The following is a 26,416-nucleotide window of genomic DNA, read 5'->3' on the forward strand; positions in this document are numbered from 1 at the left end:
GCTTCTGTCACTATGGAATACAAATACATATGGCAACAACATTTCTGTATAATCATTATTAATAACACAGCAATACTTTATATTTCTTAATTTTTTTTCTGGACTGTTCCCACGTTATTTATTCTGTACTTTCTCAGGAAATATTTTAACAAGGCTTATTTCACAAGAAAATCCTTTCATTTTGAAGGCTCAAAATTATAGCACGCTGTGGACTGTTTCTGGGGAGAAGCAACGGTTTACGTTTGAAAAGTTTGTCTGAATGCAGCTAGATCCTATGCTAATGCTTCTGACACTTGAGCACTGAGGATTCATTAAAACACAGATAACTGGGCCCCATCATCCAGAGTTTCTGGTTCCGGAGGTCAGAGGCACGGGGAAGCGTGCGTAGGACTGGGAAAGTCTGACAAATTTAGTACCAAACTTACCACACCAACACGCTCAGCTTAACTGGTCCGCTATGTCCGCAGAGAACTACAAGTCCCGGCGTACCCCGCGCACAGCGGGCGGAAAGTCAGGCACTTCCGCTCCACGCTGCGCCTCTGCCCCCGCGTCTCTACGTGTCACCGGCGGCGCCGCGGCTGTGGCAAGAGAAGGACCTAACTGGGGGAGTTCGAGGCGGCGGGCGGCGGCAGCGACCCCGGCCTGGATCTGCCCCGGCGTGGAAGTGTCCCGGGGTCCGTGGGGAGCAGGGGAGGGAGGCGGCGGCTCGGCCCGCACGGGGCACAATGTTGAACATGTGGAAGGTGCGGGAGCTGGTGGACAAAGCGTGAGTATCGGGGGTCAGTTGTGGCCGAGGCCCACGCAGGGGAGGGTAAGAAGGGGGAAGGGGAGCTGGCCCAGCGCCCGGGGCCTCCCGCGTCACGCCCCCCGGCTCGGCCAGCCCCATCATGGCGGCGGCCGGCTCTTTCCTTGGCCCAGAGCTCGTCCAGAACCGCGAGGCTGAGAAGGGGCCCTTCCTCGTTTCAGAACATCCCGTTAGCCCCTTCCTCTCCTGTGCAGGCCTTCCTCATCTTGCCCCTACCTCCATCCCACTAGGCATAGACCTTTTGGTCAGGGGAGGGGGCGGGGTTGTCTAGAGCCGGGTCACTGCCCTGACCGAAGGACAGTCTTTGGCCCCAGGCTTTGGGCTTTGCCTCCAGGGTAGCAGCGAAGATTTGGGGGTGAGGGACGCAATGCACTGACGCTCTGTGTTCCTTAGGGTGTGGTGCGGAGACCTCAGGCCCGGTCGGATTGTGTACTTTACCTTCTGGGTTTCTTTTAATTCCTAATGAACCTGAAGTGTTGGAGTGGGTGATAGGTGTAACAAGTGGCGGTTGTGGTGAGACCGAAGTTACTCAAGAGGAGATTCATCCTTTGCTTTCCTAACGCTAGTGAAAGTAGATCACCATGTAACTTATTGTGATTCTTCTTTTCCTCTGTTTCTTTTCCACTACACTTCATTTTTGGAGGGCCACTTGTTCCATTTGGTGTAATTAACAAGTCATTAAGAAATTTCCCCTAAAGAAAGAAACAGCCCAGGTTTATATCCTGTTGATCTGCTGTTAACTTCCCTGACAGGTAAAATGACTAATAACGTGGATGATTTCCTTTACACTTAAGTGATAACTTCAGTGTCTCAACTACACTAAGAAAACCTTACTTAAAGGACATAACAATGGTTAAGGAAGTTCTTCTATGCCAGCAGGAAATAAAGTTTAAGATTTTAACTGGGTCTCTTCCTTTTGGGTTCTAGTGCTTAGGTAATATGTGTGGTGACAAAAATATTTGTGACACCAGCCCAACCTAAAATCAGGAAGTGTAGATGGCAAACTATTGAGTCTTTCTTGACACCAAAAGCAAAACAAAACAAAAGCAAAAAACAAAGAACCACCGTTCATAGTGGCGTGGATAATGCATCGGATAGAACTTAGAGTTTGACCACATTTTCAAATTTTCTGAGCTACCAAGGCATTAGAGCACCTAAAAAACCCATAGGTTTCAGAACCTGAAGAGCTTTGTAACCTTGGCAAGTTACTTAATCTTTAAATGCCTTAGTTTTCTTAGGTGCAGTGTGTAAATAGTAATAGATACCTACCTTACAATGTTGTAAGGATTAAGGGCTAAAGGCTTTACACATAAAGCCCCTAACACAATATGTTTAGATCAGTATACTTTTGATAACTGTAACAGATGTTCTGCATTAAGAGAGAGAGAAACGTTAGAAGAGAAGCACCATGTTTAAGAGTGATTTGCTTTAATAATTTCCCTTTATCAGCTATTCATTTGATGGTTAAGCCCTCAGACATTTATTTTGGACTTATTTTGCTATTTGTACAGCCTTTGCTTTCTAAAGATAAAATCATCGTTCTTTTCCAGATCCAGGTTCATTAGTTGTTCTTTAAATTTTTCCCCCTATGGATGCCATGTATGCCCTACAGGATCATTGGTTGGTTTTCATTTTGTTTTGTTTTTTTGTTTTTGAGGGTTTTGGGGTTTTTTTGATATATGATACAAAGCCTTAGATACCAGCTTAAGTCGTTTTTAAAAGTCTAAAAGTCTCTACAAAACTATCTGTTTCTAAGTCAGAGAACAGAGGAGGAAACCACTAAGAAACATCTTGTTATCTTGGAGAACTAAGTTTGTGGTACTCACAAATTTGCAGAGACTATATACATTTTTCAGGAGAAAAATCACGACAATGTTCCTGCTCTTGTACAGTTCATATTGTTTTATCCTTATCACCTATGTTACTAATCTTCAAGTGTTCAGGTTAAATTTGCCACGGAAGTAGTTATCAAGTCGTAATGGAAGAACTGTTCTTAAAAAAGAGCTTCTGTCTTCCTTTTTACTACTCACTTTAGAATGGAGACTTGAATCAAGGTATTCAAGAACATGTAAGAATGTTGCACCAAGGACTTTTTAAAACTTTTGTGGGTGTCTGACACATGATACTAAGATGTGAGGTTATTTTACTGATGAATACTCAGTATTTAATTTTCGTCTTTCACTGGCAGAAGAGAAGAAATTCTTCCCTCAAAATATAAGAACCAGTACCTCTGTTACTGTGTTCAGTTAGACTCTTCACCTTAAAATGCCATAATGGAGGAGAAATGGATCCATAGAATGGCCACTTTGATTCTTAGGGGATAAGGTATTGCAGGAACTTGACATGAAGAAACAATGGAGTGATTAAGGATTACTCAATGAATTTGGATTAAGGGCACTAGTTGGAGACCTGGGTTCAGATTCTGATACTGCCTTTTAAGCTGCCATATGTCTAATTTTAGAGAGAATCACATAGATCTCCAGATTATAGATTCCTTATCTATAAAATGAGGGGACTAGGGTAGAGAAAGACTGTTTCCAACTTCACTGGCTCTTTGGAGACATGAATTTCCATCAGTGGGAAAGAAATGAAAGTAGTATTTCAAAATAGCAGATAAATTTTGGAAAGTCATTATCCTCCAGAGATAGTTTGGGCTGAAAAGGGAATTTTTTTTTTTTAAGTGGTAATCAATATATGTTATATGTAAATGCTTTATGCAGTAAATAAGTGCAACCCATGACTCAGGAGAACAAGGACTTTCATTTAGCATATATCCCTAACAGTGAGGTTTAACTTCAGAAAGAAAAATTCAGTTTTTCAGAATAAGTTCCCTGGAGCTACAGTTAGATCAAGTATGGTGGCAGTTCTGAAGTATAATTACATATTTCAAATACTGGCTTTCGAGAGCTCGAAGACCTGGAGGGTGAGGAGATACTTTCCACAATTGTTGCATCTCCTGGCGGTATTAAATGGCTTGTTTTGCTGAGGAAAAGCAGATAAAGTCATAGGCCAGCCAGAGCTTAGAGGACCAGTTTCCTCCCACTTGTACTCAAGTTGCATAAAAGGCAGCGTTGGCAGGAAAGGATAAGTGGCGCCACTCTTACTAACTAGGATTAGCTTGACCACTATTGTGTGACCTGCCTTCTTGTAATGAAATTGAATAACTTTTATATTTTGTCATCCTACACGGTACAGATTGAAGGGTGCTGCAATTCTGCTCTATTTTTTCTCCAAATTTTGGAAATAACAGTGAACATGGCATGAGAGTAGATCACAACTGCTGCATATTATTCAGACCCAGCTAATCTAATCTTTCATCTCAGGGAGTAATATTAATGGTAAATCTATTTCATTAGTGGTCCTTACTCTTTTTTTCTCTTTAAAGATTTTATTTATTTATTTGACAGAGAGATACAGTGAGAGGGAGGGATCACAGGCAGGGCAAGTGGGAGAGGGAGAAGCAGGCTCTGATCCCGGGACCACTACGCAAGCCGAAGGCAGACGCCCAACGAATGAGCCACCCAGGCGCCCCAGTGGTTCTTTCTCTTTTTGTGATAGTGATATCCAGGTGTGGGCTAACTCCTATAGAAAGGCAGCTGCTATAGATAGTCCATTTTAAGTTATTTTCCTAAGCATCGCTTGCGTTTTCCCCCATAGGCTGATTGTTGGTGTTACATGCATGTCTAGCTCATGTAACGGAGCTATAGAAACTACTGTTCTAGTCTAGAACCCAGAGGGAGAACTTCTGGCTTTTATAGGAAATAGTTTCATTCGGTTATTTCAACAGATAATACATTTATTATTTTTTTGGAGTAGTACTGTACTTTCTGAACTTGAAAAGTATAATACCTGCCTTCAAGAAACTTGACATTGGGGCACCTATGTGGCTCAGTCATTAAGCTTCTGCCTTCTGTTCATGTTCTTGGGAGCAGAGTCCCCCATCAGGTTCCTTACTCAGTGGGAAGCGTGCTTCCCTCTCCCACTCACCCTGCTTGTATTCCCCTTCTTCCTGTCTGTGTCTCTCTCTCTCTCTGTTAAATAAATAAATAAAATCTTAAAGAAAAAAGAAACTTGACATTACAGATATGCTACAACTTGAACTTACCAGTTTTGTCTTTTAGTCCGCACATGATTTCCCCTTTATTTCCCTATCTTACCAGTAAATCTCTTTTCCGTGTGTGTCTTAGAATTTGAAAGCAAACATGACTGTCAGCTTTTTAGTCTTCCCATATCAAATTTTGGAGAACCAATTACAGATAATTGTTACTGCTGAAATAATTATCCTCCTCCTCCTCTAGTAAGTGGTTATAAGAAGATATTAAGAATTTAATTCCAAAGAACGAAGAGTTTAATTTATCTTCTGCCAGCATTTCTTCAGTTTAAATTAGCCTATTTAGTACTAGTGTCAAAATGCTTTTAAAAATCACTTAGTTGCCTCTTGTGTTTTTCTGTGCCATGTAGTGTTAGTTTGCAAGTGGTTTTTCATCTGCTTACTGATATATCCACTAAAAGTACTTCGCTTTTTTTTTTTTAATTTTAAATTACACTTACTAGTACTCCTAGTTTTTACAGTATGACTCTACAGTTGAACCTTTTTCTCTATGCTCTTGTATTACTTTCTTATTTATTTCTAATGTTCACTTACATTTCTTTTAAGAAGAAAGAGTAAATGCAGTTGAACATTTTAATCTTGAAGAAATTTTACTGTTTTATCTTTCATAATAAGATATATTTAGCTTTTAGAAAGTTTTTTTTTTTAGTATTTGTCATAGTTCTTAGATACAATTAGTAACTCCTTTTAGCCTCGGCTGACATTACTTAACAGTCTAGAACAACATATTTAACTGTTTATTCCTTTATGCTTTTTAAAGGTGTCATTTCATAAGTTTTCCTTGTTTAGCTGACTTATGTGTGTTTGTCCATCCACCTGCTTCTAGTAATTTGCTTCTAGTAATTTTGCTAGTAATTTGCTAGCAAAACACCTTATCCTACTATACCTCCAGGCGATATGGATCTGTGAAGCAGTTCGGTTTAGAGATCAGAACTTGACTAAAATCCTAGGTCCACTACTAAGAAGCAGTGGTCTTGGGCATTGAAACAGTATCTCTACATTTTTCTGTCTAGGAAGTGGAGATACTTTTTTTACAGGGTTCTTGTGAGGATTAAATTCATGTGACACACTTAGCATGTTATCTGACATAAACTCTTGAAATGCCTATTGTTATTATGTAATACAGAAAGTAATTTATAACATACAAAAAATTCAAAAGAATAAGTGTTTAAAAGAATAAAGAAAATATTGTTGTCAGACTACATTATTTGCAAGTATGTAAGAACTGTTTTAATCCATGAATCATTATTTTCAGGGGCACTCTTTCATAAAGCTCTTCATAAAGGAAAACTCACATAAATATCTCTACTACCTGTGCTGCGTTTTGTTTTCACCAAGTTATAAATGCTTTTACTTTAATATTGTAAAGCATATTACAGAAGTAGTTCTTTAAAAAGACATGTTGAGGAATAGAGTCTTTGGGAAGACATATTGCAATTTCCATCTGCTAATTTTTCAGTTTATTATGTATTTTTTTTCAAGATTTCAAAGATAGGGCTAATGTAAACTTTCCTCCTAAGATGTAAAAAGATTTATTTTTTGAAGGCAAATTGAAGTTGATGGTTTATTCTTTAAAAAACTGAACAGTATCAAGAAAAAGAAACCTCTGGGGTGCCTGGGTGGATCAGTGGGCAAAAGCCTCTGTCTTCGGCTCAGTTCATGATCCCAGAGTCCTGGGATGAGCCCCACATTCGGCTCTCTGCTTGGCCGGGAGCCTGCTTCCCCCTCTCTGCCTGCCTGCCTGCCTGCCTGCCTGCCTCTGCCTACTTGTGATCTCTGTCTGTCAAATAAATAAATCTTAAAAAAAAAAAATCTTAAAAAGAAAAAGAAACCTGTAAAATATATCAAATCTGTGACCTCTGACAATAGATGAGCAATATATACAAGGAAAGTACATCGTAGAAGGGGCTTTCCAATTATTCAGTCCATTCTCCCAAGTTGGCAAGAAATTTTTTTGGCTTACCAGAGCTCTTTAGCCTGAAAATTAAATACAGGTAAAAAAAACATAACGTATTCCCATGTTGGAAACAGTTTATAGCTGTTTATATGACTTGTGGATAGATTTAACTAATGAACTATTAGATATGAATAATTTTGTTAATTTGCAACCATAGGCATGTTTTGTACTTAAGGAAAGTAGTTGGCCAGTGTCTTTTGACATGTGAATTTTGTTAAGTTTCTAAATTCTTAGGAGAGTAGGTTCTATATAATTCAAACGTAAATAATTTTAACTTCCACTTACATTCACCACTACATGGCAGATGTGTATGCCTGCTTTTGAAATGTTTCACTCAAACATTCTCACCTAGGGGTGCTTGGGTGACTCAGTGGGGTTATGCATCTGCCTCCAGTTCAGGTCATGATCCCATCCCAGGATCCTTGTATCAAGCCCTGCATTGGCCTCCCTGCTCAATGGGGTGTCTGCTGCTCCCTCTCCCTCTGCCTTCCCCCTGGCTTATGCATTCTCTCTCTCTTTCTCTCTGTCAAATGGATAAAAATCTTTTTAAAAATTCTCATCTAGATCTAGCCTTAAATTTTTTACATAGAAAAAACACCTGTGGGGCACCTGGGTGGCTCAGTGGGTTAAAGCCTCTGCCTTCAGCTCAGGTCATGATCCCAGGGTCCTAGGATTGAGCCCCACATCAGACTCTGCTCTGGGGGAGCCTGCTTCCTCCTCTCTCTCTCTCTGCCTGCCTCTCTGCCTAGTTGTGATTTCTCTCTGTCAAATAAATAAAATATTAAAAAAAAAAAGAAAGAAAAAACACCTGCTTTGAATGTTCAATTTGTTTCTTTTGCCATTTGTTTTAGTGTATTTTTAGCAAATCATTAAAGAACAGTGTGAATAAATATGCTGAGGATTTTTTCCTATTGATTTTTCTCATATTCATTCTTCAACTTAAGGTTGTCTGACTAAAACTTTTTATTTGTAATTAACCCATAATAGTTAAATAATACCCTTGGTTTAATGTGTTTGGCTTGTATTTATAAGTTTGGCATTAAATGGGTTTTTGCAGTGTTGCTTATTTTTCATGAAGCGAAATGAAAATTTTAATTTTCACATAGCACTAGTGATTGTTTAAAAATACTGAATCAGATCTGCCTCCGAGCTCCTGTCACTCCTCACTGCCTCCCAGCCTGTACTTGATCTGTCTCTCTACTGCCCCCTGTGACCTCATTTACCACTACTCCCTGATTCTCTATTTACTCCCCATATAAAATAGCATGCATTCACCTGCATCACTTTTTTCCCCTCTGCTGCCTTTATTTACATGTATTCTTTGGCTGCCTCAGGAATTAAACTTCTTAAAGGGAGGTACTTTGTTTACTCCTGTATTACTGACTCTTAGAACAGTGTATTACATATAGTAGGTGCTCAGTGAATATTTTTGAATATCTTAAATTTGGTAAGCCGATTTATATTACTGAGGAAATCTTCCAGGTCCATATATTTTTAATAAAAGCTAATAGTTATTTAACATTTGCCATATGCCAAGAACAGTTGTGACAACATTATTGTCATCTTCAATTTATTGATGAGGAAATGGACCACACAGATGTCCAGGCACTTGCCCAGAGTAACACATCTAGAAAATAAGAGTCTAGATTTAAATTTAGATGTCTGCTGTAAGGACATGTATTTAACAGTTTTCACTAACTTTTACAAGACATTAAACAAAGAATGCCTTATTTTACTATAATAAGGATGAGTTACTAGTGTATACCTTACTAGTTAAAAATTACTTAGAAAGAAATTTATAATTCTGAAGTTTCTGAACCAATTCGGTGAGTTTTTTCCCCCTGTATGTACCTATTATAAAAGAAAAACTTTCTGGACTCTTGCAGTACTTTGAATAATGTCTGTAAGTTGGATGCCCTTTAACAGAAGGAAAGCAAACCGATGTCTGTGTAGGTGCAAAAGAAAATCTTGGGTATTGTAGTGAAGATGCTCACTACTTAATCTTAGAAAGTATAACAGTTATGAGCTATAGTACGTGCTTCAGAATTAGTAGTCTTGTAACCAGCTTCCACAACTTTAAAGTTTTATATAATCCTTTGATCTTTAGATTGTGGTCTTTGCTGTGCATGTAGTACTATGTTGTATGAATCTGTGATTTATGCCCAACTTTTCCCAATTTTTCTTCAGATTGAGCATTAAGAATATATTCCATAGTCCATTATATACTTACCTAAGTACTATGTTTTTGGCATAGGTTATAAATATTTAAATGTTATGCAGTAACTGAAAATCCTTACTAATCGTGGCCATTCATTATAAAGGTCCTTCATTGAGTACTCATTAAATATCTTCCATGAGCTCTATGGAGTACTATAAGATGAGAGAGACCTTATTGTTCCAGTGGCAGCATTTGATTATATCGAGCAGATGTACCTGAGAAGCACATGAAAAAGAAATAGAGAACAATACAAGATGGTCTGATGCCTAAATTTGGGGTATAGGAGTGTAAATACTGTTGAAATTCAGAGAATAAAAAGAACAAGATAGCAAAAGCTTCATGAAAGAGATACATCCTGAGATCCTTTTTCTTTTTTACGTGTATTTGCCTGAAAGGAAGATGAGGCTGAATAAGGTATCAAACATGAAGTGCAAAATCTGAAACCAGTCAAATAACAATGTAGAGTCACTGATAAGAACCTGCTCCCAAGTGGTTCCAAACATAGGATAACATCAGTGAATACTGTCTGAGATGATGTTCCACCACAAAAGGAAGAGCCCTTCCTACTCCAATCAGATAGTACAAAGTAAATAATTTTGAAGTATAGATATTTGGGGTTTTTTTTAATAGCTTCAGGGGAGCTAAATTATAGAGGCTTAAATTTTGGTGGTGGGGTTCTGGAAGTAATTTCCTGTATGTCAGAAAAGTTGAACCTAGTTTTTAGGATTTGGAAATAACAATTATATGGATAAATCTGAGTTCAATCAAGGGTAAAAAATGAAAAACTCAATTTAAACAAATTTCAAATACTTGGCTTCATATAGAGGTAGTTTTACAAACATCACTATAAGTAGGTACAGGATTTCTCATTTTAGCTTTGTTGTTATGATTTTTAGTTATAGGGGCACCTGAGTGGCCCAGTTGTTAAGCTTCTGCCTTCTGCTCAGGTCATGATCCCAGGCTTCCTTCTCAGGGGAGGTGTGCTCTCTCTCCCACTCCCCCTGCTGTGTGTTCCCTCTTGCACTGCATCTCTGTCAAATAAATAAATAAATAATCGATCCTTTTTTTTAAGGGGGGGGAATTTAGTTACATACTTTGGTTAGTGCTTGATATTATCAGTGTTTCTGAACTTAATCAGGTAGAAGTGAAAATAATCAGTCATGTGATCACACTGTACAGTATCGTACAATATCAAGCATTTGTGTCTACAAAGATGTAATTTTCATGTCCCAGTGCATAATTTTTCATCAATTTATCATTCTCTTAGAATAGTATAAAGATTTTTTTTTAAGGGTAACTAATTTCAGAACTTCCTTTTAGATTATTTCTTGAGAGAATCAGGTAGTACATTTACTAAAATTACCTTAAATAGGGTGCCACATATTTAGAAAGATATTGGTGAGTATGCCCAAGCTGAGCAGATTTCTTTGGATTTCAGTTTTATTATTAAATGAGTGGTGGTAGGCCACCTGAGAATGAGCCTGGGCTTCGAGCTCTGTGCTCAGCAGGGAGTCTGCTTAAGATTCTCTTTCCCTCTCTCTCAAATAAAATCTTTAAATGAGCAGTGGAAGGGGTAATTAGAAGGGAGATCTGATAAATTAAGAGATTTTGTCCACTTTTCCTGTATAAAATGGGATAAGTTCTGCCTTCCAGGACTGTTAAAAAGAGTTTATTGAGTTACTGTATTATGGAAATGTTACCACTGTGTTCTCAATGAATTCTTATTCAGTGTTTTTGTTTTGTTTATTTAGTTTCGTCATTGGGAGACAGCTTTAAAAACAATAACCCAGGGGCGCCTGGGTGGCTCAGTGGGTTAAGGCCTTGGCCTTCAGCTCAGGTCATGATCTCACGGTCCTGGGATCGAGCCCCGCATTGGGCTCTCTGCTCAGCTGGGAGCCTGCTTTCCTCTCTCTCCGCCCGCCTCTCTGCCTACTTGTGATCTCTCTCTGTCAAATAAATAAATAAAAAATAATAATAATTCTTTAAAAACAATAACCCAGGAGGGGCACCTGGGTGGCTCAGTGGGTTAAGCCTCTGCCTTCCGCTCAGGTCATGATTTCAGGGTCCTGGGATCGAGTCCCGCATCAGGCTCCTGGGATGGAGTCCCGCATCAGGCTCTCTGCTCAGCAGGGAGCCTGCTTCCTCCTCTCTCTCTCTGCCTGCCTCTCTGCCTACTTGTGATCTCTGTCTGTCAAATAAATAAATAAAATCTTTAAAAAACAACAACAGCAACAATAACCCAGGATTAAAAGAGATGAACAAAGACTGTTATTCCTTAGATTAGTTCTAATTAAAAAAAATTTAAAAGTTGGCAGAAATTTTTAAATAAACTGTTAAATCCCCTTAACAGTAAAATTTTTACTATTAAAATTATTATAGTGGCTATTTTATCCATACCTATACAAACTAGAATTGGGATCTAGAACACAAAATTAACACTACACTTACTTTGTAATACCTTGGATATTTGATCTGTTTGTGAAACCATTTTAACACATGATACCTCCTAGTAAGGAAAACACAGTTTTTTCTTTATAAAACAAAAATTTGGTTTCTTGACTAACCTGTGCAAGAGGCATTAAACAACTGCCATCAGTAGCCAAAGATTGTCTAAAGCTGCTTTAAGTACAGAGTAGGAGTGGTTTTGGTTGTTGAATAGGAATAATATTCCATACTTTTAAAAAAACAGGACTTTGAGAGCGTAGGCTTTTAAAATTTATTACCTTGAGAGCTTAGGCTTCTAAAATTTATTAGAAATTGAACTCGAAGAACTTGTACTTGAATTGATAATGTGTACCACAGGATATACAGTTGAATTTGTAATGACTGGTATTTCCAAAACAACTTCAAATAAATATCTTATGCTAAATATTTTACTAAAAGTTTTTCTAGCAAGTGTGAATGGGTGTCCTGGTTATTTAGAGTCATAAATATTCTGTCACTGTTGTATCTAAATATAACATTTTGCTAGCTTTTATTGTCATTAAATATGGTAATAGATTACTGTGTTACATGGAAACTTTAGAACTAGAACAGCCCTAAGAGCTTCATTAAGGGTGTTTTTGGCCTATTTATTAGTTGAGTAAAATGTTTAACCATTAGGATTTTTCAGTTGTATAAGTATTTAAGACTGCTTGACATGCTGACATGGTTTGGAAAAGGAGATGTGGTGTTTGCTGTACTAAAAGGTTAAAATATGCATACTTTATATTACTAATTGTTCCTTTTACTGTAAGTTAAATATAAAATGACAAATTATAAAAACTAGGTTAGCCTAAATTTCCTTATGCTTTAACTCTGATAAACTTTAACATTTAAACTTTTGCATTCTGTATCTGAAACCATAATGTTCACTCTGCATCTAGATTCTTCCATGCTTTAATAGAATGATTGCACTTGAAAAAGCTAGTCATTGCCTAGTTCAAGACTGAAATAAATGTTCTCCAAACTGTAGAATCAAGAAAATGATAGCTCAAAATGAAAAGGTAATAAACCTAACCATTTTCATGGAGTTTGACTTTCGTTCCAAGTTACGTATGTTACTAGAGAAACAAATTAAAAAAAAAAAAAATACTGAGGTAAGAATCACATAGCATTAACCATTTTAAAGTGCTAAATTCAGTGGCATTTAATACATTCACAATATTATGCAATTAGGCAAAGTTTTAAATAATGTTTTATTCTGAAATTAAAATTCTAAGAATAGTAAAGGAAACACCTGTAATCCTTATCCTAATTCACCGATTTTTAAGATTTTTGCCGTATTTGCTTTACATTCTCTTCTTCCTCTTCCACTTCATCTATACACACACACACACACACACACACACACACACACACACACACACACACATTTCTGATACATTTTTAAAAGTAGGTTACATACCACCTTTGCCTCAGAACTTCAGTTGCATTTCCTAAGAACAGAGATCATTCTACATAACCATAGTATGGGTATCAGCTTCAAGAAATTTAACATTGAAACAATAATTTTCTCTCTCTGTAGTCTGTATTCCAGTGTTAAGTCATCTCATTCCAGGGTAGGCTTCTGTCCAGAATCATGTATTTGTCATGACTCTTTAGTCTCCTTTAATGAGGAGTTCCTTAACTTTTCTTTGCCTCTCATAACATTGGCATTTTTGAAGATTGTAAGCCAGTTATTTTATTTCTGTACTTAAGGTTATTCCTCAATTTGAGGTTAGCTGATGTTGTATGTATTCTGAGCTGGGATAGCACATTAATAGCATGTCCTTTTCAGGAGGAACACAAGTTCTGTATGCTCTTGTTAATTTTGAGCACTAAGTCAAGGTGTTGTCTGGTTTCTTCACTGTGTAGTTAACTGTTCTCATCGTAATAAGAAATAAGCCGTCTGTGGGGAGATAGTCTAAGATCTCTTCTCATCAAACTCCCCCCTAGAGTTAGCATCTGCTGATGCTTCTTGCTTCAACTAGTCTTCATTGTGATGGTTACAGTTGGTGACTCACCCCCTTCTATTACCTTTCCCCACATTTCTTTTTTTTTTTTTTTAATATTTTATTTATTTGACAGAGAGAAATCACAACTAGGCAGAGAGGCAGGCAGAGAGAGGAGGAAGCAGGCTCCCCGAGGAGCAGAGAGCCCGATGTGGGGCTCGATCCCAGGACCCCGGGATCATGACCTGAGCGGAAGGCAGAGGCTTTAACCCACTGAGCCACCCAGGTGCCCCACCTTCCCCCACATTTCATCCTTGTATGTATTTATCAGTGTACCATACAGAAGAGCTTTCATTACTCCCCCTCCTCCCCTCCATCCCTCCCTCATCATTTTATTCAGTGGGTTGTAATTCCATACTGTCATTTATTTCAGCATTCAAGTTGTCACAGTTTTGGCCAGTGGAAGCCTTGTAAAGCAGGCCTTTGTCTTTTTAGTGTGTGTTTTGTTTGGTTTTATTTTCATTTTGTTTTTTGGGCACTTTCTCACTTTCTGGATAAGATGTTTCAAACTTATCCTGTACTTTTACTACTTCGGCCCTGAAGTCAGTCATTTCTCCAAGGACCCCTGGTCTTGGTTACTTTTAGTGCTGAGGCAGATTTTTAATTTATTTCTTATTTTATTTTATTTTATTTTATTTAAATACAAATGACAGGGTAGGTTATATATAGAGAGATATTTGTCACAATTAAGGTGTTAGAATTTCTTAGTATGTAGAAACACCTACTGTAAGTACAAAGAGTTGGCACGTGGGAGAAGTACAGTGGTGATTTTCTTCTGGATAATTAAGGTTTTGTTTTCATATTTTTAAACTTTAAGAGAATAAGCTATGTGAAGCCTGCTCCATTGCTGTTCTCTCCCTGCTTTTCCACTTCTAGCATTGTAATTTGCTTTCTACAGATCAGTTTAGTATAAAAAAAAAAACAATCAAAACACGTGCTTTACAAGTATATGTATTGTAGATAATATAATTATGTCAATAAAATGCTTCTATAAAATGTATTCTTCCAGTGGTATTTCCTGTTACAGCCACCTACCTATAATTCATATACTTCTGTCATAATATAACTCTTGTTCAGTTTTTGAATTGTTTATGCTGGCAACTGATTACTGAGTAATTTAAGTATCAATTATGACAGCACTATTCTAATTAGAAGCTGGATGCTGACACTTCATTTAGCAAACAAGTGTAAAAATACCTATGGGACTTTTGTAGAATTAAGTATTGAGGATTGATTTTCTATAGATATATATCTTTGGATATGTATCTTAAGTTTAGATTTATGCTTACTTTATCTGCAAACCAAATACATAATTCATTTGAATATGAACTCCTTTTGACTTAAATTGGGGAAAATTGGTTATATGTGGAGAGTGGCATTTTTCCAACAGTTAAAAAAAATCATGTATGTATATTAAAAAACAGCGAAATTACACAGTTTTAAATGAAACAGGGCTCCTGGGTGGCTCAGTAGTTAAGTGTCTGCCTTCAGCTCAGGTCATGATCCCAGGGTCCTGGGAGCGGAGTCCCACATTGGGCTCCCTGCCCAGCGGGAGCCTTCTTCTCCCTCTCCCACTCCCCCTGTTTGTGTTCCAAACCTCTCTCGCTGTCTCTCTCTCTCTGTCAAATAAATAAACAAAATCTTGTTTAAACTTTTTTTTTTTTTAAGATTTATTTATTTATTTACTTGACAGAGATCACAAGTAGAGAGGAGGAAGCAGGCTCCCTGCTGAGCAGAGCCCAACTGGGGCTCCATGCCAGGACCCTGGGATCATGACCTGAGCGGAAGGCAGAAGCTTTAACCCACTGAGCCACCCAGGCACCCCAAAATCTTTATTAAATAATCCTTAAAAAAATAAAATAAATACAAGTAAGTTGCCCATTAAGAGTAAGAGTCTGAGAAATTTGATGGAGATACAACATCACTGTTTGATTTTAACGCAGATAATATCTCTTTGGTCATGTTGGGATTTATAAGGAGTAATTTGAAAATAACACATTCACATTCCTTTTAGACTGATAACATTTTTCAGAGTTTTTTAGGATACATGATGATAATCTTTTAGTGAATGAATTAAAGTATATTCTCAATGTTTATATAATCTCTGATAAGAAAGCTAAAATTGTAGGTATGCTTCTCATGTCAGATACCCATATGACAGAGAATGGGGTTTTATATTGATTGCAAAAAGCCACAGGATGACCTGGTTTATTCATTTCATTAATATTTATTGATCATTTAGAACTGTTTCAGATATTTGAAGTGTACTTGTAAGTAAGTCTTGGTAGGAAGAGATAAATAAAAAAGAAGTAAAGAAAATATTTTTAAGTGTGAAGTGAAGGGGCTAACATAGAAAATGATGAATGGGACTATTTTAAATAGAATAGGAGAAGAAAGCCTTTCTGAGGACGTGGGGTTTATGTTAAGACTTAAATGATGTTTAATGAGAGTAGAGGAAGGAAGTTCCTAGAGAGCAGATACTATGGAATAAGCAACGTGGTGAAAGAGCTGGTGAGAAAGAGAACAGTATGAAAGAACATGGAGGAAGGTAGTGTCAGGGAATGTTTGGTCATTGCATGGAGCTTGGATTTATTGTAAATGTAATAAGAAGCTGGTGAGGAATTTCAGTAAGAGAGTGAAATGATTCCACTGGTATAACTACTCTTGCTACTCAGTTGGATAATAGATCAGAAGGGGGACAAATAGAAAGGGGGCAGTGGTTAAAATTGTGGTTATAACATAAGCAGTTAGGAGCAAAAGCCCTAAACTTTTATCTCTGGATTCAGACTAAGTTGAAATCCTAAGCATACCACTTAACGGTTGTATGACCTTGAGCAAGATATTTAACCTCTTTGTGTCTCAGTTTCCTCATCCGTAAAATGGGAATAGTAATAGTAATTGCCTCATAAAGTTGATAGATTAGATGAATTGTTTATAAAGGGCTTAGAACATTGCCTGGCCCATAGAGTTAAGTAAGTGTTTAAAAACTGGTAAATCAGGCCCTCTTATGGAATAAAATGTGAAGTGGGCAATGAGATGTGCTCAGTTGCTTGTGCTATTTGCCTTATTTGGGAAGGAATACACAAGAGTTATTGCTGTGCAGAGTCCTTTGCACAGCTCTTCTGCAGTAACAGTGTAAAGCAAAGGCATAGTACTAGTATGTCCAAGTTTCAGTTAACAAGGTGCCATGCAAAGTGAGAGCTGCTTGTATAAGAATTAAGCCTCTGTAGAGGGGAAACCTATGATGGCTCCTTAATCCATAGTTGACAGCAGGAGTAGGAGGTTTAAAGGTTTTGAAGTATTTTTTAACTTTAGATTTTGGTGTTTAGCTCTTCACAGGTTTCTGTGGACATAGAATTCTTGTGCCAGTGTGTGTCTTAACTTAGTTTTTGTTAGGGGTCAGTAAGCCAGTTTTAGGGATACAGCAAATTAACAAGTCTTTCTGGCCGTGCCTTCAAAAGACCTCAGACTGAAACAGGAGAGCCTTCACCCCCCCCCTTTTAACTTATTATTTAAGACCTTTATTAATGGGTGCTTGCCGTTTATTGACTTTTTTGAAAAAATCAAGTTGTAAACTTTCATTGCAAATTAAAAATGAGGTTCTTAAAAATCTCTACTTGACCAGATACGAAACAATTTAAAAATCTTTAAAGGTGTATTGAAAAAAACCAGGCTTTTTTTTTTTTTTTTTAAACACGTTTGTCATTACCAAAAAGAGATGTCTTTAGGTAAAAATAATAAAAACCCCATGCTGCATAGAGAATGCAGATAGCTCTGTTTATCTGGTCAGTTTATCTGGGCAAAAAGCATGCACTTAAGGTCTTCAGCTCCAGTCTTTTGTTCATTTCTCATTGCTGGAATTCCATCTTCATTTCTTCGTGTTGGATGACTGAACCGGATGATGGTAGAGATAGTGAGCCAGCATTTACTCAGCCCCGCGAGTAATGGGAGTAAAAAGCCTCCGGAGCAGACGAATTCTCAGCTGGTGGATCAGCTGCTTTTGTTTCTTTGCCATCTTGTGGTTTAGGGTTTTCTGGGCATCTGCGACTGTAGTTGAAGGTGCAGCAGTACCGATGTTGAGGTGGCTGCTGACCCTGGGTCTCATCTTGATTTTTCTTTTTTTTTTTTTTTTTTTTTTTTTTAAAGATTTTATTTATTTATTTGACAGAGAGAGATCACAAGTAGGCAGAGAGGCAAGCAGAGAGAGTGAGAGGGAAACAGGCTCCCTGCCGAGCAGAGAGCCCAATGCGGGACTCGATCCCAGGACCCTGAGATCATGACCCGAGCCGAAAGCAGTGGCCTAAACCACTGAGCCACCCAGGCGCCCCTCATCTTGATTTTTCTTACCTTCCTCGTTACCATCCTCTCTAGGTTGTCTTTGGAGAGGAGGAGCCCTGCAGAATTGTCGTCTATAAGCCTGATACATATTCTGTCTTACTGGTCTACCTTGTTCTCCTGCACCCTAGTTGTCAGCATCTTCCATCACTTCTCCCTGCATGGGAGGGTTGGCATACTGTGGTTGACGCCCATAGGGTCTCTGCATGTAGTAAGGTGGGAACCGTCGCATGTGGTTGGGCCGGCCCTGTTGGGCCTGGCCTTCGGGAGCACTTTCCAATCCCTCGTTCTTTTCTCCACTCTCACTATTCTGGTAATTCTGCCGGTAATTGCATGGAAGACCCCTGCGACGTGGATAGCATCTATAATGGTTACGGTCTGCTTCATATTTACTGCCTTGCACTGGAACTCCACCAGGGCCTGTCAACATTTGCTGCCTCCACACCCTTTTCTCCTTCAACAACATCCAACTGCGCAGTCTCTCCATCTCCTACACTGTGAAGGTACTTCCTGGGGTGCTTTTTCTTTATGGCAGGCTGGTGTACAAATACATCTTCCTTGGTGTCATTCTTGTTGACAAAACCATATCCGTTTCTTACACTGAACCATTTCACTGTTCCCAAAACCTTCCTTGCCATGACCTTCTTGTCCCCGCTGGCAGGCGCTGCGGACTGCGCCACTGCCTGTGGTGCTGGACTTGGTGTCTGCGGCGCTGAGGGCAGGGTTAGCCGGCGGCTGCTGGGTCTTAGTCTTGCTGCTCTTGTTTGTGGTGATGGTGAGTGGAGCGGGCTGCGCCAGCTGCGGCTCCTCCTGAGGTGTGATGGTAACTAGGCCGGCAGCGGCAGTGGGGCTGCTCAGGGTTTCTGGGGTCCTTTTTTTTTTTCTTTTCCCCTTTTATTTTAAGTAGGCTCCATGCCCATCTTGGGGCTTGAACTCAAGACTCTTGAAATCAGGGGTCACATGCTCTACTGCCTGAGCTGGCCAGGTTCCCTCCACCCAAAAAAATTCATGAAGGTAATATTTCTCATGTCATTCTCTGTATATTTGTTGGTTAGAGGATATTTATTTTAGCCCCCTCTATTCATGTCTTACTCTCAGTTTCTTTGTTTTACATTCCCCTGTTACCAAGAGATTATGGATTCTGCTCATGTATTCACTGGTCAGTTATTAAATATCCATTTTATGTGAGGCATTCATGGTTAGATACTGAGAGGGAAATAAGAATGCATAATATGTGGGACAGTAATTTCTTCTTGTTTGAGGTGCTCAGGTTCTCCAGAGTCACCACAAAGACTGAATTAGCAAATACTGAACCTTTGTTCCTGCGTTAGGTTTCTGTGCACCTCTGTGCACATTTTCATCATCCCATCAATGCATAGCCATGTTTTGTGTCAATTTCTTTTTTTTTTTTCTTAAAGATTTTATTTACTTATTTTTTGACAGAGACAGAGATCACAAGTAGGCAAAGAGGCAGGCAGAGAGAGAAGGAAGCAGGCTCTCTGCTGAGCAGAGAACCCAATGCAGGGCTCGATCCCAGGACCCTGGGATCATGACCTGAGCCGAAGGCAGAGGCTTTAACCCACTGAGCCACCCAGGTGCCCCATTGTGTCAATTTCTATATGAACACATTTATCATATACATTGTTGATTCAGTGACACTGAGCAGGGGGCCAACAACACTCATGCCTGAACAAAGCTTACTGACATAGGCATTTTCTTTGTAAGGCACATTGTAGCCTTCTTAACACTTAGAACTCTATAGACGGCACCTTGACACCAGGCTTGAAGGTCATTAAACAGTGAAATCACCAAAAAACCACAAAGATGTGAAAAATCATGTCATTGCGTAGACTGGGAAAGGGCACTTCTTTACAGATGAGAACTAAAACAATAAGGCAGAGCATAACCTTTCTGACCTTATCTGGGAATATGCACAACAGATGACTCAAATTTTTCACTGCTCTGCACATCTTCACAAATGACCGTGAAAGTGCTGTGAATATTGATTTTAGTGTTAAAAAAACATTTTAGTGAGCAAACTCAAATACAGAATCCTCAAATAAGAAAATCAACTGTACTTGTTTCCAAAAAAGCTTACAACGTTTAAAGGGGGAATTAAGATTAAGTTCATACATAGCTATTGTACAGGACACTATATTCATAAGGGCTATAAATGTAATGTTTATTTCATAGAAATTTAAATTTAATTTAAATTTCAGATGGTAATAAAGTATAATTATCCCATAAAGGAAGTCAAACAGAAGTAATGGGAGGAAAGGCTAGACAGGTAGTTTGAGGCCAGATCAAGCAGTTCCTGATCACCAGGACTTTTTTAGTCAGAGGAAAGAACCTGTTTAAGCTATTTGTTCAATTACTCAATAAATATTTATTAGATATCTGCTATCACTAAGCCTGTTAAAGGCACTGGGGATCTTTAAGTGAGAAAGACAGTTTGTGTCTTCTGGATGTTTTCAGTCCAGAAGGGGAGAAAGACAAGAAAATACACCTGTCTGTTATAGTACACTAGTTTTAGTTTTAGGTCAGGATAAAGAACAGGGTGCTTTGAAGTGCATATAGGCAGATCTCCAGAGTTAAAGGAAGACTCCTTGGAGGAAATGACATTTAAACTAAAACCTGATGGTAAGGTGAAGTGAGGCCAGGGGCAGGGATGGACAGGCAGAGGGCTTTCAGACAGAGGGAACAGCTTGTACAAGGGTCTAGAGGTGAGAATGACAGTGATGGGACTAAAAAAGTAAACTGATACCTCATACCAAGGACCTTTGTCATGTTAAGGAATTTGGACTTCATCTTGAAGGTAGTAAGGAAGATTTCATAGGATTTAAAATGGGGGCATAGATAGGATTGGTATTTCAGGAAGAGTTTGCTTTGGCCATAGCATGGTGGGAGATAGAGGAGAAGCAGACTTTAGTTACAATATTGTTGACAATAATCTGGGTAAGAAATGGTTGGGACCCCCAGTCTAAGGTAGTGGCAGTGTAGGTAGGGAGAAGTAGATGGATATATTAGAGATACTTACAGACTACAGGAGAAACGGCCAGGGAATGGATTTGATGATGGATGGGAAGAGGGGAGGGAAGTAATAAGTTATAAGGTTGAAGTCATAACTGTGGATGTTACTGTCCATTGATTCATGAAGAGGAAAATGTTTGGGGAAGGTGGCTATGAATTAGTGATGGGCCAACCTGACCAACATTAAATGTTGGAAAACTGAATCTGGTCACCGTTTGAAAGATGAATAAATAGAGAATATACCCAAAATGGAGGGATTGTTCAGTGGCTCTTGTATTTATTTGAGAGAGAGAGAGAAAGAGCACACACAAAAGCAGGAGGAGGAAAAGGGAGTAGCAGATTCCCCAGCTGAGCAGGGAGCCCAAAGTGGGCCTTAATCCCAGGACCCTGAGATCAGGACCTGATCTGAAAGCAGACGTTTGACTGAGCCACCCAAACGCACCCGTCCCGCCCCTGGGTTCCTGCCTTTTTTTTTTTTTTTTTTTTTTTTTTTTTTTTAAAGAATTTATTTGAGAGAGAGAGTGAGAGGGAGAAGCAGACTCCCCACTTAGCAGAGATCCTGATGCAGGACTCAATCCCAGGACTTTGAGATCAGGACCTGAGCAAGTGCTTAACTGACTGAGGCACCTCTGCCCCTGGCATGTCTGTATTTTTAATGCAGCACGAGCAAAGACTCCCAGAGATGACTCCAAACATCCAAGAATTGCATGGAGTCTACCCAACTTTATGACGTGCCCTCAGATCATTTTTCAGGATGAGAAATAATGAAACTGCCTTCATGTTGGCCCCTTTTCAAATACGTGGAAACTAGTATTTTTAAAAAGCAGCTCTAATGCATAAGAATAATAATTTTTTCACCCTTGGGACTTGATAAAGCTAATTTCTTTTTGAGTATCTCATGTATGTATTTCATCAATCCTTGTGAAGAATGTTACCCCTGATCAGGGTGCCCATAAAAATAGCAGTCTGTGAGGGTAAGGGCTGTGAAAAGAGGCAATCCCTCTCTTCTTGAGCTCTTTGCCCTGTTTCTGTTAGTTCAACAGTGCGTTATAAAATACCATAAAAGAAGCCAAACATGCAGGAAGAAAAAGGAAAGATGTTTAATATAGGGTTATTAAAGAGGATTAAGAAGTTAACACTTAAAGCTAAAAATAGAAAACTTTGAAGGGATGGAATAAAGTTTAAAAGGTTTTTAAAACCCAATGGGGAAAAAAGGGGCATAAACAGTAAAACTGATGAGACTTAAACAAAATAGGAAACTGAAATCAACAGTAAAGATAAGTCAAGAGGTTTGATTAAAAATAAGTGAGATGTAAAGCAAGATAAAAGGCTGAAAGTCAGCCATCAGATAGGAATTTAAGAACATAAAAATGAAAGGTTAAAGGAAAAGCTATCCCTTAAGAAAAAATAAGAACTAACAGATACTAAAAACAAGTGGTAAGAGGAAAGGTATAGACAGTTTTGGAAGTCTAATATAAAGGGCAGTTTTTAAAATAGTGGGGTTTGGGGGACACTTAGAAAATGCTCCAGGAAGAAGATATGTTACACCCAAAGTTTTAGAAATGTTTAGTGTAGTCCCCTCTTGGAGACTCTCAGTGCAGTTTAGAATTATAGTCTCTGAGAAGTGCTATAGTAATAAAATTGCCTTTGTTTTACATAACATCGCCCAAACCTTATCATGTTTTTACCAGATACTAGAGTACTGTTTTAGAAGAAAATAAAAATGGAAATCTTAAAAGTTGCAGAGATAGACAGTTAAAAAGAAGAAGCCCAATGGACTTGGGGCTGGATTTGGGTGGGGGCTGGCATTCCTAGGAAATAGTGTCCAGCACTGTTCAACTAGCCAAAAGATAACACATGACACCCTTCCCTTCTGGTCCTTCATCCAGAACTGTCTTCAAAGGCTTTTATGTGTGCAGACAGGGCACTGATAGAACATGTAGGCTGCTGAGCCAGAAGAGTGGAAACTGATCCTCAGCAGAATTAAATCAGCTCAGCCATGGGACAATGCCCTAGCAAATGAAGAGAGAGGTTTTATATAGGAATGCTGTTTTTCTTTTCCTTAAGAGAGATTAAGTTTTTCACTATGTAAATACAGTTTTAAACAAATGTGTCCCTTAACACTGTTTTTCATGGTTTTTTTCCTTTTAGGTTTTGTCTACATGAACATTTGTTTTTATATAGTTGATAGTGGTTAGTGTTCACCATTTTTGGGTAATGAGAGCTCTTTCTCTATGGCAGGGAGAAGAAAATATTTTCTAGTATGGCAGCCTCTGCCTGTTCCATTGCTGTATTGTTCCAAGTACCATTGCTGCCACATTTTGGAAGCAGCTTTTTATCCTGCTTTCCCGAACCACTTAACACCTTCTTTTCTTTTGCCACCAATAGAACATCGCCTCCCCAAAATCTTACTGCCACCAGATGCCTCTCCGAAAAGTAACTCTTTAACATCATGGGACTAGGGGCGCCTGGGTGGCTCAGTGGGATAAAGCCTCTGCCTTCGGCCCGGGTCATGGTCCCAGGGTCCTGGGATCGAGCCCCGCATCGGGCTCTCTGCTCTGCGGGGAGCCTGTTTCCTCCTCTCTCTCTGCCTGCCTCTCTGCCTACTTGTGATCTCTGTCAAATAAATAAATAAAATCTTTAAAAAAAAAAAAAATCATGGGACTAACTAGAGAATGGTTGGGACAGCTTTTTTGTAAGCCTGTCATCTGCTGCCAACTCATGGTAGCAGCAGTACCTGTGCTGGAGGGAGAGTAGAAGGGCTTCTATATGTCGATCCAGACCCATGAACAACCAGACATTTCCTAGTTTAATGATTTGTGCTCTTGGGCCCTTAAATGCTTTGTTCAACCAGCCACCTCGTGGAGTGAATTATACAACCGTATTTTGGCATTTTGAAAGCTCAGAATTCTGTAATTTCTTATATTCCTGAATTATAGACATAAAACCTTATGCTAGATAATTTCCCTTCTTACTATAATAGCTTAAAAGTCTTTGTTTTTTGTATAATTTGCTTTGGGATGTTCAGTTCCAGTAGTAGATAAGAATGAGTTTAGTGAATCCCCAAAAAGTTAAAGACTTTATCAGCTGATGTCAGATTACCACTAAAGGAGAAATTACTGCTTTATGTAAAATAAAACCATAGCTCACAGTTGGTGGTACCACAGGATTAATAAGGAGAGTGAACTTCAAAATATAAATTCTCTTGAGTGTAAAGTAGCAGTTCTGTGCTGGCGCTTGTAGTAATAGGTACGTGTCCTTTCTCTTAGTAATACTCATTTCCAGGCCTTTGGCCACTTCTTAATAATAGGATTGTTTTTGCCTTGCTATACACTTATGTCCTTAAAATCTTCCATTTCAATGTCTACACTGTGGGCCAGGTAGGCTGCTAGTTACTGTGACTGTAAAGTTCTGCAGCAATGAATGAGATGTGGGTAAGTAATAGACTTAGTCTAGTTTACTCTAAGGGGCCCCGTAAATAATATCTTCAAACCCAAAATAATACATACTGGCAGAAATATAACCATGTGTGCTGAATGGTAGGTACACTGACCATTTCATCTCTTATATGTGAGAACTATCTCTGAGATGAGGAACTTTGAGACCCAAAGGGTTGATTTGTCTAGGGACCTGAGACAGAATTCAGGCCTTATTAACTTCTAATAAATTATTGGTCAGTTAATATACATATTATTTTGCTTTTCTACAAAACAGCCATAAAAGATGAAGCAGATTACGAAAATACATAAATGTGCATATTTTTCCTTTAGGGTGGCCTTGTGTTTTGGAATAGTTCCTGGAATTGAGGCCCATTTTAATGTTCAAAAATGGGTTGCTATCAAACGACTCATTTTATTTGGTATTGCTAACCACTGAAGTTTTAAGGAAAGGGAAATAATTTTATAGTTTCTTCCTCCCACAGGTCATAATTTAGTTGTGGACATCAGGATGTTTTTCTTGGCTTATCTCATTCATGTAGTTTTTCTTGCACATCTGTTACATAAATTACTAAACTATTTCCTTGAAAAATTGCCAGTTTAAGTCACACTTAATAGTGATCAAGAGGTCAGTAACTGTTAGAAAAGAGAATTAAATGACAGACTTTGAGGGGCAGAAATCCAACTACCATCCTGGTTCAAGTATTTTTTGTTTTGGATCAATTCCTAAATTTTCTGAGGCATTGGAATAATTATGTGTGGCTTCTAGTGTTTCCCAGAAGACTTTATAAACAATTAATGACTTTTTAACATAAAAAGGTATTTTAGTCACTGCTTCCATAAGTTTTTAATCTTTGAGTGATCAGTTTATGTATACATTCTAATCTGGTACATAGTTTGCCATGTGAAACTAAATTTGGAAATACTGACTTCTTTAAGTCTTCACTCATTTTATGTTACCTTTCCTGATCTTGAATTCTATGTAAACCATAAAGTAATGATTTTCTATGGTGTTTTTTGGGGAAAAGTTCGTAAGACATTAGTTCTGCTAGTTGCATTTTAGGACAGATTTACACTTAAGTGATGAACATACTAATTGTTAGAAATCTCAGAAACTTTAGATGTAAGTGGTTAGTTTTGGCTTATGTAAACTGATACTGAATCATTACTGGAAATTCTTCTGAAATGTTAGGAATACTTCCAAAAGCAAGAGAAGACCAAGTATTTATTTGATGTGAATCTGAAATTTTATGGATTTGGAATGCTAGTTTTTAAGCTTGAAATCTTTAAAGGATCTCATTTGGAGTATTGATTATCTGTAGTAGGTATGTTTACAGAGTAGAAGAGAAAATATGTCATGAGTCAGTCAGTATCAGTTATTGATAAAAGTTCTTAAGTATTTTTTGCATTACATTTCCTACTGTGTAACTATTCTTCTTTCTAAAGTGTAGATTTTTTTTTTTCCAGGATTTATTTTAGGGAATGAGAGACTGTGTGAGAGTGGGGATTCAGTGGGGGGAAGAGGAAGACAGAATCTCCAGCAGACTTAACTGAGTGCAGAGCTGACAGGAGGCTCAATCCCAGGACCCCAAGACTATGACCTGAGCTGAAACCAAGAGTCAGATGCCCAATTGACCAAACCACCCAGGCACCCCTAAAATGTCACAGATTCTTGATTTCTCTGTTGAGTTTTGACTTTTTAAAATATAGACTTGTTAACAGGAGGTAATGTATAATTTTGTTATGATCCAAATCTGATTTATATCTGTGGGAACAAGTCACTTAGCTAAGCCAGTCACTGGCATCCACAAGGCAGCTCGGTTTTGTTATTCTGCAGCTCTGAGGTTGTTGTGACTTAATTTCTTTGTGAAAAACAACTCAAGAAAACCAGCCTCCGGTACTGGTACTGAATGTGGCAGAGCCTAAGAAAAAGATGATTAACAGACAGAAAATAGTAGCATTACAAAGTGATTTAGAGGGGAACACATTGGGTTTGATAGTACATTGGATTGATGACAATCAAATGTATACAGAAACAGTAAAAAAATTAT

At 38.4% G+C, this 26,416-nt stretch overlaps 1 protein-coding gene and 1 pseudogene across 2 annotated transcripts in view; one reads left to right on the forward strand and one right to left on the reverse strand.

The window, feature by feature from the left end:
* The first annotated feature begins 554 nt into the window (after positions 1-554).
* The window catches only part of CLINT1 (clathrin interactor 1), a 60,419-nt gene continuing 34,557 nt past the window's right edge, over positions 555-26,416 (forward strand). For both annotated transcript variants that reach the window (XM_046000102.1, XM_046000103.1), the window contains exon 1: positions 555-766. In XM_046000102.1, the coding sequence (XP_045856058.1) occupies positions 726-766 (41 nt within the window). In that variant the 5' untranslated portion in view covers positions 555-725. The remainder of the gene's footprint in view (positions 767-26,416) is intronic.
* On the reverse strand, positions 17,493-23,382 carry LOC123938331 (annotated as a pseudogene).

This window comes from Meles meles, chromosome 3, assembly GCF_922984935.1.
Source record: "Meles meles chromosome 3, mMelMel3.1 paternal haplotype, whole genome shotgun sequence".
Classification (NCBI taxonomy): domain Eukaryota; kingdom Metazoa; phylum Chordata; class Mammalia; order Carnivora; family Mustelidae; genus Meles; species Meles meles.